The sequence below is a fragment of the Aedes albopictus genome, chromosome 2 (assembly GCF_035046485.1).
Source record: "Aedes albopictus strain Foshan chromosome 2, AalbF5, whole genome shotgun sequence".
In the NCBI taxonomy this organism is placed as follows: Eukaryota; Metazoa; Arthropoda; class Insecta; order Diptera; family Culicidae; genus Aedes; species Aedes albopictus.
Genome location: NC_085137.1, coordinates 129656418 through 129674998, shown reverse-complemented (window position 1 = coordinate 129674998; position 18581 = coordinate 129656418). Strand labels below are relative to the sequence as shown.

Genomic DNA, 18581 nt, shown 5'->3' with positions numbered 1-18581 from the left:
TTCTGAATCCAATTAGGATCGAAGTGCGAATCAAGCATAGAGGGGTTTTGTACCATGAAGTCCTGATGTATCGAATTTCTCCCTGTTTTAAAGTAACCAAATGGCACCATAAACCACACTTGGAGTTGCTCGATTTGGTAAATCTACGTCCCACCTGGATCATTTTCTGCGGTAGAGCTTTCCCCAAAAGGTGGCTCTGAGCAGTAGCCGCCAGATCGGCACACAGAAACGCAGAAGGCACTTTAGCATTTTTTGGTTTGAGATGTTCGTTTGGATTTCATGATGTGGCTTCATCTCCACAAGGTGGCTCTTTGGTAATAATTGTATTCCCAAATCAATATCCAATGGCTATAGTCATAAATCATGTGCTAAGTTATCAACGCCACATGTATGGTTAGATGTTCCGCCCGGAGATGTGTGTAAAGGTATTTGGCAAATTTGAACAGTATACCGTCCAAGAATCACATGGGGCAGAAGCATCAATTTTTTACAGTCGTCTATTTTGGCCATAGTGCGTTTTATAGCCTGGTGCGATCTGAATCGTCATGAAGTAATTTTTGACTAGTAGATCTTAATGTTATATTATGATTACTGCTGCAAAACCATAGATTATGTTTAAAAAAGATAGAAAAAATAATTTCCCCTAAAAAATCAACACTCATATCCCATTCGGGACGGAGTGCAAAAAAGTGAAGTTTCCATTAACATGGATCAACTTTGACTCTCCAGAACTTTTAGATTTCAAAACAAAACAACAATTGTTTTTCCTCGTCTGTAAGAACTACTCTTTATTTTTCGATTTCTAGCTTTTACTACCTACATAAATCGGAAATAAAAAATAAGCGTCAGATAAAACTTTTTCATGTTTTACGGGTTTTGTCCACTTTTTATTTACCTTGTTGTGGCAAATCTCACAGGCAGCGTAAACAAAAGTTTGTTTGTACACATACAAGTCTAAGTAATGGCTGAATTACTGAAACAGTTTACTCTTGGAATAATACACGTCTGTACGTAATGGGGGTTGAAAAACTACTGAACAATTAATTTTTTTATTTTTTTTTCTAGGTTTCTAGCTGCACTCTGAATAGAGTTGAAACCTCTACACTAGACCCGAGGATAGAAAAGAGTACGTAATCTTTCAGAAGCAGTTTGCCAGCCGTACGCGGAAAATGATATCCATTAAGACACTGTTGCAACTGACTCAGAAAGTTACGGTAGAAGATTGGAAAGTTTTCAATTGGTCAGTCAGTCAGGATTTGTCTATGTAGTGTTATGGTCACACGGTTTGTGTTTGTCTCCTTGTTAGATTTTGTGGTATGGTTAAATATGTTTTTCTGCTCGTTAAGTCAGTTGTCGCATGTTTGTTTTTTTTTTCATCGAATCAATCGAACCCTGTATGTTAAAATATAGTCGATCCTGTGTCAAATTGTTTTCTTGATTTCGCTAATCGTTTTCTACTTGTGTTCATCTCTTGTGTCCTTAAATTGCTATCGGTCCAAAATCCACAGAAACATGTAACTGAACTTCTGAACATCTAAGAGATAATCAAAAATACGCCAAGTTGGTCAGTTGATAGCAATAAAATTTTAAAATAATAAAGATTTCATGTCAACTTTCATCCCGCTGCAAATACTATTAAAAATATTCAAATTCGTTCAATTGTCCTATCGGTCCTACCTAGATGAACCATGTCATTTTCTCAAGCGTAGCCTAGAAATGTCAACCTAGTCATACGCAAGTGACGTTGTTCAGTTAATATAAAGCAGTCAGTTTTTGTCCAAAATGTCACGTCGAACGCATTGCCGTCAACAATGCGTTTAAGTGTTCGCACGTTAGCTTTGAATCTATAAGCACAATTAAGTGCTGCAAATCTCCTTCCCACTATTGATTCTTCGGTCGATTTTAATTGCTTTATTTAAAGAAAATATGACCAACTAACATATTATAAATTCGAAAAAGCGGCTATGACATTTGTAACTACCGATGACGCCCATGCGTCTGTGGCATGGACGTCCGAACGCCCTAGGCCAGCTCACCTCTTTAGATCTCAGGGCCGGCAGCACACCGCACTAAGGAAAACTTACCTCTTCACACGTAGTTCTCAACCTGAAAATTAACCACTTGATGCATGCAAATAACGAACGCGACACAATGGGAATGGGTTCAAATGTTTAACTATTCGCAATTTTTATTCGGTACTATCTAATCTTCAATTTGCACTCACTGATCGGTAGCTCTACTTACACACGGTGGACCTGCACGGCCGTGGCGTCAGGATTCCAGCACGATCCTGCCGGAGTGGGAGGGTGATTCCAGCACCTTGCCGGAGTGGGAATAAGCAGCGATTCCGAGACTATAGCTTGTCGGGTTGGTGGCTAAACCGACGAGATTGACCGTGTGGTAACGGACGGTCGTGGACTGCTGGGGTGGCAGGCAGTCCTAGCTGGCCCCCTGGGAGGCGTGGGCCACGTGGTTGAGAAGCAGCAAACCACTAGGCGGTGGTACACTAGCTTGCGGTACACTTTCTTCAAACGTGGATCTATCTATATCACACGCGGAGTTCGAACACTTGAGCTGAGCGAGTCTTAGCTCCTTAACAATTAGCTCACTAATCACTCAACGTTCTTCGTACTTTTAGCACTTGCAAAATAACTCGCCAAACTTCACTTTTTGAAATCCCAGGATCAAGAGAGCTCTCCTCAATTGGGAGGGGCCTTATATAGCTCAGCAGGCGGAAGTCGATATAATCGCTCGATCGGTTTTCTACCTCCCCATTCGGTCACGTGCTTCCTCGGGTTTTGTGCTCTTCGGAAATTTCAACCGAAGTAGGATCGTAGGTAGATTTCTGGAGGTTCATAGAGCCGAGCAGTAGAGGGCTACCATCTTCGAAAGTGATGTGCTTCTATCACCAATCTATCGTGAACGTACCCCAATCCATAATATTTAAATCGATTGTTTTTTATATAATCCTAGGCATTATTTGCATGTGGGAAATTTACATTTAATGACATATTTATTTGTAGGCAAAACTATCATCAAATTTTTAAATTCCAAGTTGTGAACTCTTGAAGAGGTTACACATTAATAAATTACTATGTAATAAAAATCAACCGAGAAACGTGAGAAATAGAGCCCAAACAACATTTTGAAGTCAGATGGCTTTAAGGACAAGGTATTTGGAGTACATAGCTCAAAATTTCTAGAGCACCGTTTTTTAGAACCGTTGAACGGATTTGGATGAAAATACATCACGCTAATTGTTCAGTGTTTGTCAACAGCGTGATGCATTTTAATCCAAATCCGTTCAACGGTTCTAAAAAACGGTGCTCTAGAAATTTTGAGCAATGTACTCCAAATACCTTGTCCGTAAAAGGTTCCAAAACCTGTCACAAATCCTATAATACTTTTATGAGGATTTGTAACGATCATCAAAACCATCTCAAATCCAACCGACTTGGAACTATTGCTTGGGAATAGACTCTACTGAGCCCCGGCGGTTCCTCCTGTTTATCGAGCATGTCTGATGCATATGATCAGCCATACTCCATCTGCAGCAGCCGGTTCGTGATGAACCGTTGGAGGCGCATTAAAGTGTTAAAAAGGTGATATGTTTCACTAAAGAACACTACATTACAATAATCAAAATGAAACTCCTTCACTTTAATACCGTCAACCCCTGCGAACTTGGCCAGGGAAAAACTACTTTATTACTACATAATAACATCTGTTGCTATGCTTATGTTACTAGGCTTATGTTACTATGCTTATGTTGCTTCGATTGCATATTGCTATTCCGCAACACTCCTCCTCAATATGGAATCAGGCCAATTCTTAAACGAAAGTTCTCCAGCTTGATCCGGTTGAGCGGCTTGGTCAGCAAGCATATCTGTCGTTGGGCAATACTGGACATCAATCTTTCCTTTTTTCATCAAATCTCGAGTATAATGATATCGGGTGTCCACATGCTTTGAGCGTTTAGTGTAGTCATCTTGCTGCAACAGTTTTATGCTGCTTTGATTGTCTTCCCAAATTTTCACCGGTAAGGCAGGTCTTTCTCCAAAGCTCTCAAGCAGTCGCAGAAACCATTCCAATTCTTGGCAGCATATTGACAACGATACATATTCGACTTCAGTTGATGATAATGCTACGCATGTCTGCTTCTTGGCGCCCCAGAGAACGAGTCCACCATCCAATCGATATAAATAGCCAGACGTAGATTTTCGATCCTTTGCTTCACCAGCCCAATCCGCATCTGAGAATCCTTCTAGAATTTGCTCTCCTCCTCCAAGGCACAACATCAAATCGCGGGTTCCGATCAAATATCGAAGAACACGTTTCGCCTCCGTCCAGTCCGCAGATGTAGGTTTGCTGACTCGACGTCCGAGTATTGATGTGCTTACCGCAATATCCGGTCTAGTTGTCACGGCTAAATACAATAAACCGCCGATTAGGCTCTGATACATCTCGTTGTTCGGCAGCCTGTCTCCCTCCTCCTTTTGTTGGATATAGCCAGGATCCATTGGAATTCTTGAACATTTTGCTTCTTGCATTCCGAACCGTTCTGCCAGTTGCCGGATGTATGCAGTTTGGTTAAGGTAGTAGTTGTTTCCACGCTTCTTGATCTCTATTCCGAGGTAGCTATGAACTTCGCCCAGTTCCGTCAGGTTGAATTCTCTTCCTAACAACGTCGACATTTCTTCATACTCCTCCTGGTTTGAGCACGCCACCAGCATATCATCCACGTAAAGAAGAATGAAAGAAGTCTTGCCTCTCTTCAGCAGGCACCCGGTTTTCTTCCCAGCAGCTTCGACTCCCGGCGGAAGTCGCATGCAAATCTGCTCGTCAAGCGTACCGTACAAATAGGCAGTCTTGATGTCGATGTGTTTCAAAAGGAGATTCTTTCTTGCAGCAATCGTCAAAAGAACACGGAGCGTCACCTGCTTAGCCACAGGCGCAAAAACTTCATCGAAATCCTGTCCGTATACTTGCGTGAAGCCTTGTGCAACAAGACGGGCCTTGTATCGCGTAACCTTTCCTGTTGCATCCCGTTTCTTCTTGAAAATCCACCGGCAACCAACTGGCTTAACTCCCGGTGGCAGGTCGGCTAACTCCCAGGTCCCGTTTTCTTCGTGAGAGTCTAGTTCCTCCTTGATAGCAGCCTTCCACTGCTCACACTCCCGACCGCTGACAGCATCTTGGTACGATCCAGGTTCTCCTGATTGTTCGAACGAGGAAACATCCTTTAGCATTTCCACGTGAAACCGCTGCGGTGCAACTCCTTTGGTGCTCCGTCCTGAGCGTCTGACCTCGAGCTCCTCCTGAATGGAAACATTGGAATCTTCGCTTTCATCGTCATCTTCGAACTCGTTAGCGTCTTCGAATAATGTTACGTTTCCATCGACCTCTGGTTCTTCATTATCGTCAACTGGATTTTCCAACTGTTGTTCTGTTACATCCTGCACATCGCTGTTTCGGAACTCATACTCGACTGTAGCTTCCTCCGATGCAACAAACATTTCCGGCTCATCTTCCGATAGGAACCTCACATCTCGGCTTATCACAATCTTGTTGGTCTTCAAATCAATCATTCGGTATCCTTTGTGCTGTGGAGAGTATCCGACAAACGTCATCTTCTTCGCGTTCGGCTTCAACTTTGTTCGTTGCTCCTTTGGAATGTGCACGTAGGCCTTGACACCGAACACATGCATCTCCGACAAGTCCGGTTTGAGCCCGTATATAGTTTCGTGTGGTGTGATCTCCTTGGCCCTCGTCGGTAAAACGTTATGTAGGAAATTTGCTGTACTCACCGCTTCTGCCCAATACTGATATCCCAGCTTGGCGTCCAATAACATGCAGCGTGCCATCTCTACCAGGTATCTGTTCCTTCGCTCGGCCACACCATTTTGTTCGGGGGTGTAGGCTGTAGTAAACTGCTGCAGTATACCGAAACTCTTGCACGTATTCTCGATCATCTTGTTGCAGTATTCGCCACCTTGGTCCGATCTCAATATCTTCGGGGTTTTTCCATGCTGTGTCGTCATCATTCGAACGAACTGGTCAAAACAATCAGCAGCTTCCGATTTGTTCCGCAGGAAATAAATCCACGAATAACGGCTGAAGTCGTCAATGAATGTAAGAAAATACCTGCAACCGCCTGGGGTCTTCGTGTTCATCGGTCTGCACAAGTCGCTATGCACCAGATCCATGATAGCTTTCGATTTTTTGTTTGGCCTTCTTGGGAAAAGGATTTCGGGTCATCTGATGCACCCGAGTCCACGATCCATTCTCGAACAGAATTCGTAACAGTGAACGCGAATCCTCCTGCTTCTGGAGTTGTTACCTTGGCTTGTGCTGATCGGTGTTGCCTTCCTTCGCCCCGGTTTTCCCTTTTAGCCTTCACGTTGCAATCCTTCTTCTTGTGTCCAGTTCTTTTGCAGTTGTGGCACACAATTGAACTAACCTTCTTCTGCATCCGGTCCTCCACCTTCAAAGCTTGATCGGATGAACCTTCGCGTCCACGCTTCAGGACTTCATCGATAACTTTTTGCTTCACAAGTTCCAGCGTAACTTCATCTTCTCTGCGACAGTCGAGTGCGGTGGTCAGCGTGCTGAATGACTTCGGTAAGCTTCGTAGAACGATCATCACCTCTAGTTCACGGCCGAGATTCGTGCCAGCCTTGGAAAGTTTCTCGAACAAGCGCTCCATTTCATAAAAATGCTGCTCGATATCTCCGCCGTCCACGTACCGCATCTCGCACAGCTGGTAAAACAGTCCGACCTTCGCAGAAAGAGTAATCCGTTCGTGGTGACGCTGCAGGTTCTCCCAGGCTTCTCTTGCAGAAGTAGTGTTCCGGATCAAAACGTGTTGCTTCTGTTCCACTAGCAGTCCGATGGTCGCCCTCGCTTTCTGATCACCAGCCTTCCAAGCAGCAACTGCAGCAGCGTTTCCTGGATGTCCTTCCGTTGGCGCGAATTCCACTGGCGGTTGTCCTGGGTCCACGAAACGCCACAGGTCCTCCCTCACCAGCAACAGCTCCACGGTAAACTTCCAGCTGCTGTAGTATTGATTGTTCAGTTCAGCTTCTCAACACCGAGGCGATCCATCTTTAACTGCTGGACCAATAACCTCTTGGAATAATACACGTCTGCACGTAATAAGGGTTGAAAAACTACTGAACAATTTATTACTACATAATAACATCTGTTGCTATGCTTATGTTACTATGCTTATGTTGCTTCGATTGCAAGGGGGAGGTCACCTCGTTGATATAGTTTTAATATCAGGTTGATATTTTTAATATTTTTAATATCATCAAAGCAGCTCGGATGATTGAAAAGATTATCCTATCAACAAACATCTGTCAACAGAAACACACGGATTGAATGTCGAATTTATTGCGAAAGTATATTTATGTTTCTTATTTTTTTATTGCTGCATTTACATAATCAATTCAATTACAAGGGCCAACTGCCCTGGAATGGTAGTTTTATGGGAGGATGGGAATTCCAGCCTGTGCAACGAGGAAATTGCGTGCTTTCACAATTCTTGATATCTGATACCTGAATCTCGATAACCAGAGTGTTTTTGGTTACATTCTTAAACAGTGATTTCTTTTATTAAACAGAATGTATATAATAACTATTGTATAAAGTCCAAAGCTTAGGGTTCTTTAATAAATACGAGGAAGCGGGAAATGTCTTCTACGTATAACCACTTTTTTATTACCCTTAGATCAAAATTATATGCTTTGTCATCGGCCTTGCTTACACATGCATGCCCAGGGTAGAGGGTGTCATTTGGTACGAGAACCTCTACTTTATCTATTTCGATCTGCTGTAAATATGTTCTTTCTTGGTGCGAAACACGAGGTGGAAAAATGTATGAGAGAGTTGTTGAGAGGAAGCATTTTTTTCCAAGCGTTCTCTTCAGATCCGGGTGATCGGGTCGTTAGGAACACACTGATAGGTGGATTAACCAATCAGAGCGAAAGGCGCGTATCACGCCACAGGTAACGACCAATGAAATGTAGCATCAGCACTTTTATATAATAAATAGGCACAGCACACGAGGCTCAGACCTCTTTCATCGCTCAATTGTCAACGCAGGTAGTTTAGTTGTTTTTTAAAAAGAAATTCCGACTCTACAAAGTATTAGCTGGCGCAGCGGCGGTAGGATATCGCGTAGTGGTGTTTAAAAAAGTGTTTAAGACGACAGTGAAACTGGACTTCCATTAGCAGCGGCGACATCTCACATCCAAGGGATCACGTTACACAGAAGACTAAGGAACCAGCCCAACCGATCGAAAGCACGCCACGGCGATTTACATGGCCACCATTATTTTCGGGTAAGTGAACTACTTTAATTCTTTATTATTCCAAAAAGTGGTAGTGATTTATTGTGTTTGTAGTGTATTAATCCGGTAATTTTCCGAAAGTGTTAGTGTTTTATTGTAATACAATTTGATCAGCAAAGTTCACCCCATACCTAAACATGCCTGAAACAAGACAGAGCGAAATCGAGCAGCTAAAGGCTCAGCTAGATGACCTTAAGAAGCAAATGTTGCATCAGGGTAACCAGGTGAATCCTTTTGTGATACCTGACCCAATAAAAAATATGTCAGAATTTACTGGCAATCGGAGGGAACTCTCCGCGTGGCTCGAAGAGCTCGATGAAATTTATGATGACTACGTCATCAAAGGACAGGATGGTGCACCTGACACCTTCGACGGCCACTACATTAGGGCCATTAAAAACAAAATAAAGGGAGAAGCCCGTACGATATTGTGCGCGAATGGCAATCCCAAAACAATTACAGGTATCAAAAAGATACTTTTTGAAAATTACGGGGATCAAAAAGATCTCACTACAAATTTATCGTTTTTGTTCCACCTTAAGAAAGGTGACAAAACAAACCTGAAGTTCTTTAATGACATCAAAGAATTAAACACAAAACAAGGCCGGACGGGACGGTGGTTGAATCGTCCGCCATTGCTCTGTTGCTAGTAAGATGCAAATCTCAACTTCTACTTCATATTATTGACTAGAAATTTGATCGTTCATTTGCTCACTTGTGGTGCACAATCGACTAAAGTTTCAGCTACGTCAGTGCAGTGAAAATTGATATTTGCTTCTTCAAAATCGCGAGGCAAATTGTTAGAAAGAGAGGGAAGATAGGAAAAATTACACGTCGTCCCGTGCGGCCTTTCCAATCTGCAAACGCACCCCATGTCAATAAACGACCTTATAGACCACATAACCATAACCAAATATTTGGATAACATAGGCGAACCCTTAGGTTCCATTATTCGGCAATCAAATCCAAAAAGCTTGGAAGCAGCGTATCAGTCAGTCTGCGTTAATCAGAACGCGGAAACCAGATATCGGCCTACCAGAAACTTTGATAGAAATAAACCTGGTAACTCTAACCACAGTGCTCATAGCCACACATCAAAAACTTATTCGAAACCATCCAGTGATAAACCAGTGCCAGGGAAACATCCATATCGCAAAATAAAAACCGACCATAACGTAAACGAGCTGCATGAAGCGGACGACTCTGATGAGTATGAAGAACTTGCTGACGCGGTCGATGCACCAACGACGACGACAGCAATGACGTCGGACGATGATGACTGCGGCGAGGCAAGTGAGCTAAATTTTCAGAGGGTCAGGAAAATAAAAAAGAAGACTTAAATTACATTCCATATATGAAATTGCTTACGTCTAAAGGAACATTGAACTTTCTTATAGATACAGGCGCAAATAAATCTTTTATAAGTCCCTCGCACGTTAAACGATATCAAACAACCGCAAATCCGGCAATTATAAAAAACAAAAATGGAAAATTTGTTGCAAACAAATTTGTCAAGACAAATCTGTTTCCGGAATGTTCAAATGCAAAATTAACATATTATGTATTTAAATTTCACAATTTTTTCGACGGCTTAATCGGCTACGAAAACTTAGCCAAAATGGGCGCTAAAATTGACACCAAAAGCAACTGCCTTATTATTTCAGATAAAACTTTTCCTATGTCTAAATATTCATTATCTGCTTTGAACTTCAATACATGCATCGAAAATGTTTGTAGTATTGTCACTACAAGCAACGGCGATTTTCTTGTCGAAGACGAGTTAAATCTGACACCAGAAGTTACCGTTAAGCCAGGAATGTATCGCGCAGTTAACAATTCAGCTCTGGTCCATTTAGGAACTACTAAACCCGACAAAATTCATATTGTTGAACCTTTTATCAACGACGGCATGATAGTAGATAAACCAGAAGGCAATATCAAATTTGATTTCCCTTCTGATCATATGAATAGGGAAGAGAAGCGACTTCTTCTCAAAACCCTCAAACGCTTCAAAGGGATTTTCCTTCAAGAAAATCAAAAACTTTCCTTCACGCATGAAATAAAGCATGCAATTAAAACCACCGATGAAATTCCAATTCATCAAAAAGCATATAAATATCCCTATCATCTTCGCGATGAGGTTCAAAAGGAAATTGATAAGCTTCTTGATAATGGGATAATTAGGGAATCCTCCTCCCAGTGGACGTCACCCATTTGGGTCGTCCTCAAAAAAATTGACAATTCCGGTAAAAAGAAGTATCGAATAGTGATCGATTACAGAAAACTTAATGTCAAAACCCCTGCGGATAGGTACCCTATTCCAGAGGTCAGCGAAATTCTCGACAGGTTAGGCAAAGCCCAATATTTCAGCGTCATTGACTTGGCGAGCGGATTCCACCAAATTGAAGTGGATCCAGCAGACGTCCCCAAAACAGCGTTCAACGTAGACCATGGGAAATACGAATTTGTACGTATGCCTTTTGGCCTAAAAAATGCACCAGCAACCTTTCAAAGGTTGATGGACTCTATCCTGAGAAAGCATTTGGGAATCCGCTGTTTCGTTTATATGGATGATATAATCATCTACTCCCCAAATTTGGAAACACATCTTCAAGATATTGCTAAAGTTCTCAATACTCTGCAAGACGCCAATCTTAAAATACAGTGTGATAAGTGCGAATTTTTAAGAAAGGAGGTCGAGTTTTTAGGCCACTTGGTCACTACCGAGGGCGTACGTCCAAACCCTCGTAAGATAGAGGCTGTGAAGAAATGGCCAATCCCCACCACACCGAAGCAATTAAAATCTTTTTTGGGAACAGTAAGTTACTACCGACGTTTCATTCCTCGGTTCGCTAAAATAGCAAAACCTATGACAGAGCAACTAAGGGGCAAGAAAAAGGATATTAATATTTCCAATGATTACAAAGCCGCATTTGAAAAACTCAAAGAAATAATGACCACCGATCTTCTGTTGGCTTATCCAAATTTCGACGAACCATTCATTGTAACGACAGACGCCTCCAATGTGGCGATTGGGGCTGTTCTGAGCCAAATGTTCGAGGGAAAAGAAAGACCTATTGCATATTTATCACGAACCCTCTCTAGAGCAGAGGAAAACTATTCTGCTACCGCGAAGGAACTGCTTGCTATATATTTTGCGACAAAAACTTTCAGACCGTATCTTTTTGGTAAAAGATTTACTATATATACTGATCATGAACCTCTTACGAAGGAACTAAAACTCACAGATTCCACAGGAAGAGTAACCCGGCAGCGTCTCTATTTGGAACAGTTCGATTTCACTATTGTTTATAAGAAAGGAAAGCAGAACGTCGTGGCGGACGGACTCTCAAGGATCCCAAGGATGGAAGTCAACAATTACGAAAACGAAGTATACCCTCAAGATAAATTTTACAGTATTCACCCTATCAACAAATTCAAAAATCAAATTTTTCTACGAGTTACTGATAACAAACGTAAAAGCCCTTACTCACTTATTCAAATATTTCCAGGCTATACCCGACATGTCTACCACCAACCGAATTATAATGAAGAAAGTCTACTTCGAATTCTCAAAGAGCAAATAAACCCGAATACAACAAATGGAATTTTCGCTCCACTGGAAGTAGCGAAACAGTGTGGAAGTATCGCAGCCAAACACCTTAAGGATAAGGTGAAAATCGAATTCTGCAATCTGCGATTACCCGATATTGTCGATACACGGGAGCAGGACGAATTTATTAGAAAGAGTCACTGTTTCAACCATCGTAATTTTAAAATTATCTTTGATGAAGTTAGCAAATCCGTCTTTTTCCCCGGCCTGTTCAAAAAATTACAATATTTTTCTAAAAATTGCGAGGATTGCAAACTCGCTAAATATGAAAGACATCCATTCAAAATCCCTATTACGAGACGTGTATATGAAAGACCTTTTGATACAGTCTACATGGATGTCTTCGTAAAAGAAACCGAAAAATTTCTAACCATAGTTGACGCATTTTCAAAATTTGGCCAGTTGTACAAAATAGAAAATGAACAAACGGAGACGATCATCGAAACATTGACACGTTACTTTTCAACTTTCGGCATGCCTAAACAAGTCATTTGTGATCAAGCAACAAACTTTCGAAACCCAACAATGATTAAATTTATGAATGACCTCAATATATCATTACATTTTGTAAGCTGTAGTAACAGTAACGGAATTGTAGAAAGATTTCACAGTACCATAATTGAGATGTACCAAGCCAATAGAGATAAGACAGGCAATTTGGATCTATATGATGGTCTTAAATTAGTCGTCGCTTTGTATAATGAAACAAAACATTCTGTGACAAAAATGGCACCAAGAGACATAGTTTACGGTACTTCAAATTCTTTAAATAAGATAAAAATAGCTTCGGATGCCGCCAAGAAATTGCAAACAGCCTTAGATAATATCGAATTGCACGTTAAGCACCAAAATTACAAAATTCCTTGTTTAGACGAGGAAGAGTATAGGCAAATCCAAAACGCACATGTCTACGCAAAATGCAAAGCAAAACCTTCATTGCTTAACCATCGTTATAAAATCGCAGAAATAATAGATCAAACAGAAAAAACGATTACGGATAAGAACAATGTCAAAACACACAAGAAACATCTAAAACGAATTTTGTAATTTTTACAAAAGTAAACGCACTTTATTTTTCTTACAGACTTCTCCTGCTGACGTTAGGAAAGGCGGAAATTTTTATTCACGATATCAGGCAGAACCCCGTCATCATAGTCCCGATCGGTACCGCTAAAATTTGCAATAGCTACTTGAGAATTATTCATCCAATAGAGCTAGGCCCCATTAGGCAAGTAATAAATTTTTTATATTCAGAAGCGCAGGAAAAGATTGTCCATGATAAATTGTTGAATCCCATTATTAAAACGAAAATTGATAAATTATCTCTCGCATTTGGTAAAATTCAAACATCTGAAAAACGAGTCAGAAGATGGGATAGTTTGGGAAGAGGTTGGAAGTATATATCAGGAACCCCAGACGCCGACGACATTAGGCTTATAAACGCGACCATAAATTTAATGATTGATCAGGAGAACAACCAGATAAAGATTAACTCAGGTCTTGATACTAGAATCAGGATAATGACAGATAGTATAAATGTGCTCATTTCAAAGTTCAACAACCTTTCAATGGAGTTCACCGAGGGTTTTTCATCGGTCAATCTACTTTTCAACATTGACGAGCTCACTCAACAAATAGAAACAATCGGCGAAGCCATAACCTTAGCCCGATTTAACATCCCCAGCAGCCGATTGATTAGCCTCACCGAACTAACTGTTGCCCAAAATTTTCTGAAAGATCAAGGACTCAATATAGCCACAGCGGAAAGTGTACTAGAAATCGCTCAAGCATATGTGATAACCACCAAGGATTCCATCAAGTACATTCTGAGGGTACCCAAAGTAACAAACGAAATCTACACTCTATACCAAGTCGAAGCAGTTATATTCAATGGAACTCGAGTCCATCTAGACACCAATTTCTACTTAAATGGAACCACTCCTTATTCTACAAAATCTGTTTGTGACTCATATGCAGATCAGTTTATCTGCCAATCTTCGCAGCTTGAATCTCTTCAGCCCATTGCCCGATGGAGAAAGTCTATAGCAGAAACATTGTCAAACGGATCAACGATGGAACAATAATTGTGCAGGATGCCGACATTATGCTAAAGTCGAACTGTAGTCTGCATCACAACAAACTGGAAGGTTCCTATCTTATCCAGTTTTCGGAATGTACAATACTATTAGACGGCGAACGTTTCACCAACATAAACGTGGATATCCCAGGCAAAACTTTTATCCCAACCACTGGCACTGGATTAAAGGTAAATTTTACTAACGTAATAGATCGCATACCTCTGGAGCATTTACAGATTCTTCATATGATGCATCGAGAACATATTCAGCATCTGAATGTTACCAGTGAAAGCATTCAAGGAAGGATTCATTTACTGCACTGGTTATCTTTCGGATCGATATCGGTAACAACCCTAGCAATAATTGGAGTCGTGCTAGGTTGCATAATCAGGACGTTATTGACAAGGAAAGCATCAGTTACGATTAACCAAAATCAGCATGAGACGATTACCGAGGCTAAGGAAACATCATCTGGCAAGTCAACACAAAAGATGAGCGTGAGCTACCCAACGAGACAACCCAGGTTCATCCCACAGTAGGCGTGGAGCAGAGAAAGTCGAGGACGACTTTTTTTTTTAAAAGAGGGGAATCGTTAGGAACACACTGATAGGTGGATTAACCAATCAGAGCGAAAGGCGCGTATCACGCCACAGGTAACGACCAATGAAATGTAGCATCAGCACTTTTATATAATAAATAGGCACAGCACACGAGGCTCAGACCTCTTTCATCGCTCAATTGTCAACGCAGGTAGTTTAGTTGTTTTTTTAAAAGAAATTCCGACTCTACAAAGTATTAGCTGGTGAAACGGGCTTTTCTGAAAAGACCACGGCTCGATCATTTTTACTTTACTGATCGAGATCCCTTGAATGTCTATGGATCTAATTGCACATATCTACTCTCAAAACTTAGGGTCAGGCTGCAAGTGTCAGTTACAAACAATACGAATAATCAATGCATACCTGATGATATTTTTAATATAGGGTTTAATATTTTTGATATTTATCCAAATTTTGATATTAGATCAGGCTGTCCTACCCCTTGTTCGATTGCATATTGCTATTCCGCAACATTTACATCACATAAAACAAAGCCTAAACGGATGAAAAAATACGCAAAACTGTTATGGCTCAACAGCACAATTGTGCTGGTTCGTCACGAAAGGGTGACTTTTGGTATTTTCGATAGTTTTGTTCTTTTCGTTATAAGGTGTTTTTGTCGATCAAATTTCCTAAAATGTGGTCTCATAATTAGGGAGTATTGTGTTGTTCCTTGTTGTACCTGCACTGCCGTGAATCGCAAGTCAGTCCTATCTGCACTTTGGGCAAAATTGAGTTAATGGCAGTTTTCGATCTATCTTTGGATGATCTTTCAGCTTCGTGAATAAAAATATATAGCATGTTCAGTAAAATCGAAAAACAACGCCAAGTCAGATTGTCCCATAATGAAAAGTAATGACTTGTGAACTTGTGTACCCTGTAGTACAAAACTGAACATTGTATTAGCTAATTTTATATTTTTCTTAGTTACGTTTTCACGTTTGAAACAGTTTGTAAAAGTTTCATGATGATCGCAGAAGTTTTCAATTCATGACGGGTTTTTTAAGTTTCACATAGAAATCGAATTTGATAACTTCAGCGTCCATTTTCTCAATGCCTGCTTTTTACAGATGGGACTGTCTTGCGATTCACGGCAGTGCGAGTGTTGGAAAATAGTGCGCGAGATCGTATCATTTTTCGCGATGGACCAACGAGGGCTCGAGTCAAGGAATGATATTCAGTGAGCTTGTTCCTTATTGTTCTTTAAAAGACGCTTTATATGTATCTTTTAGTTCAAAATCATCCTTCATATTTTTACTCAAAAAGAACTGCAAAGTTTGTCACTTCAAGAGTCGGTACAATTTTTCAACAATTTTGTTTCGTTTTTATGGAATTCTTCTGTATTTTTGTACAGTCCGCCACATTACGGTGCTGGCCACACTTATTTGATCCGAAACTATGCATCAGTATTTTTGCTAAGTTTGTGCGGTCCGTCACTGTTAGTGTCGGTACGAAGTTTTATTACATTAGATCGATTTCATGGCAAGTAGCAAAGCATTGGAATTAAAAAGATGAGAGGCAGGGAGCTGTATGTCAAAAAACACAGTAGGCAGGCAGTGCGACGTTTGCCGGGACAGCTAGTAATGTTATAAAATAAACAATCAACAAACGAAATCTTCTGATCAATATACACAATTACAAGTATAAAATGCTCACAAGAAGGTGAACGATCACCGTCATAAATAAGTTTTCAGTGCATATGTTATGAGAATAAGAGAGATCATTTAGGGTGGGATGAGGCAAGATGGGCCACCTAAGGATGGATCATTATAACATTGTAAATACAAATCGTTTTGGTTTATATTTGTCCTCTACTGTTCAATACATCACTTAGCTATGCTAAAAGCCGATAAAAATTACATAAAATACAACACATCTTTTGGTTAACACTTAAACTACAGAGGGGGTGAAAACTCCCGCGAACTACCAAGGGTCCAAAAAAAGTCGGAAGTCCAACTTTGACAAGGCATTTCTCGGCTGTTTTTCAACCGATTTTAAAACCTTTTTTTTGCGATGAAACCGGACAGGTTTCAAGAATAGCGTCCACTAGAGCGTCCATTTTAAAGATTTCAAAATAGATGCGTCTACCCAAAATTATTAAGCAAAAGACAATTCCTTTTTTTTCAGAGCGCATTTTTTCCACACTTAGATCAATAAAATAAAATTTAAAGCGATGACATATGGTTTTTTTTACCCTAAATCAAGCGTACAGCCGGAGTGAACATGTTTATGCAAAATAAGTGATGATTCAGTACACTGATATTTTAATTTACTGAAACAACTTCTAAAATACCATATTTTCACATAAAATAAGCAATAAATCAATATTCAAAGCGATGACATATAGTTTTTTTGGTCTTAAATTGTTCATAGAATTGTACTGGACGTTTTTTATGAACAATGAAAATGTTCTCATTGCACTCTTATTTTGTTTTACCCGATAAACTACGAAAATTTCATATTTTTTACACAAAGTAATCAACAAAACTAAACTTAAAACGATAACTTGTAGTTTTTTAGCCTTGAATTGTTCTTAGTAGTTTGGGGGACATACTTGAAGAATAATAGTGATGTTTTCATTACACTCAAATTTTGATTCACACAAAAACCAATGCATTGTAGTTTTTGCCTAGAAATTATCCGTGAAAGAGTACAGAACATATTTGAAGAACAATAGTCACGTTTTTATGACACTCTTAATTTATTTTACTCAAAAAGTTACAAAAAACATAATTTAAAGCCATAACATGTAGTTTTTAGCCTTAAATTTCCAATAGAATGTGCTGGGCATGATTTTGATAAAATTTTGAAGTTTACATTACACATATATTTTTTTCATCAAAAAATGTACAAAAATACCACATTTTTACACAAAAAGGCCAATAAGCCAAATTTTAAAGCAATGACATGTAGTTTTTTAACTTTGCATTTATCGTAGTAGTTAAGTGGGTTTATTTGAACAATACTAGTGATGTTTTATTAAACTCATGTTTTATTTCGCTCGAAATACTAGGAAAATACCACATTCTTCACACAAAGTAGTCAACAAATAAAAATGTGTGGCAATGCGTTGTGGTTTTTTGCTTTGAAATTATTTGTGAAAGAATACTGGACATATTTGATAAACAATAGTGACGTTTTCATGGCACTCTTAACATATTTTACTAAAAAAGTTTTTAAAATACCATAATTTTCATACAACATAGTCAATAAAACAAAATTTAAAGCAATAAAACATGTAGTTGATTGGCTATAATTTTCCGTTAGAATGTACCTGACATGCATATGATAAAATTTGGATGCTAACATTACACTCACATTTTGTTTAACTAAAAATCACGAATATGCCCAAAAAATGTTCACACAAATAAGCCAATAACCCAAAATTCAAAACGAAAATATGCAGATATTCTTGATTGTTTGTACCAGTTTCAGGTTATATATTACCTGGAAAAGTTACAAAGGAAACCGGGAATCCTCGGGGAATTTTATTTAACAGGGAAAACCGCTTTTTTAAATTTGTTTTTATTTGTGAATTTTTACTATGCTAATTCTTTACAAGGGAAAAACCTGGTGTACTCAAGGAATATCTTGAATACTCAAAGAAATTTTGGATAAAAAATAACACATTGGGTCGTATAAATTGAAAGCATCGAAGTATAGCATACAGCAAGTCGCATGAATTCGTAGGCGGTACAGTCCCTCACCGCTGTTATGAGATTTGCTTTCTTCCCGTCCCAGCACAGATATTTGGGGCTAATCACTGACTATATGTCAAGATTGACGTACCTTCTCTCAGGCCTAGGGGTCACGGGTGTTAATGGAAGGTCCAAGAGGATATGAGAAACAAACTCACCAAATTATACGAGTTCCAATATTCTTTGCGTCTCCTGAACATGCAATGCAGTAGCAACCACCAAAAAATACAAATTCCAAA

At 39.8% G+C, this 18581-nt stretch overlaps 2 protein-coding genes across 10 annotated transcripts in view; one reads left to right on the top strand and one right to left on the bottom strand.

The window, feature by feature from the left end:
- The window catches only part of LOC109417226 (restin homolog), a 427171-nt gene that overhangs the window by 391096 nt on the left and 17494 nt on the right, over positions 1-18581 (bottom strand). The window lies entirely within an intron of this gene.
- On the top strand, positions 8492-14051 carry LOC134288766 (uncharacterized). The gene is made up of 3 exons (XM_062854638.1): positions 8492-8784; positions 9475-9647; positions 12970-14051. The coding sequence occupies exons 1-3, from the start codon at positions 8492-8494 to the stop codon at positions 14049-14051; spliced, it is 1548 nt and encodes a 515-aa protein (XP_062710622.1).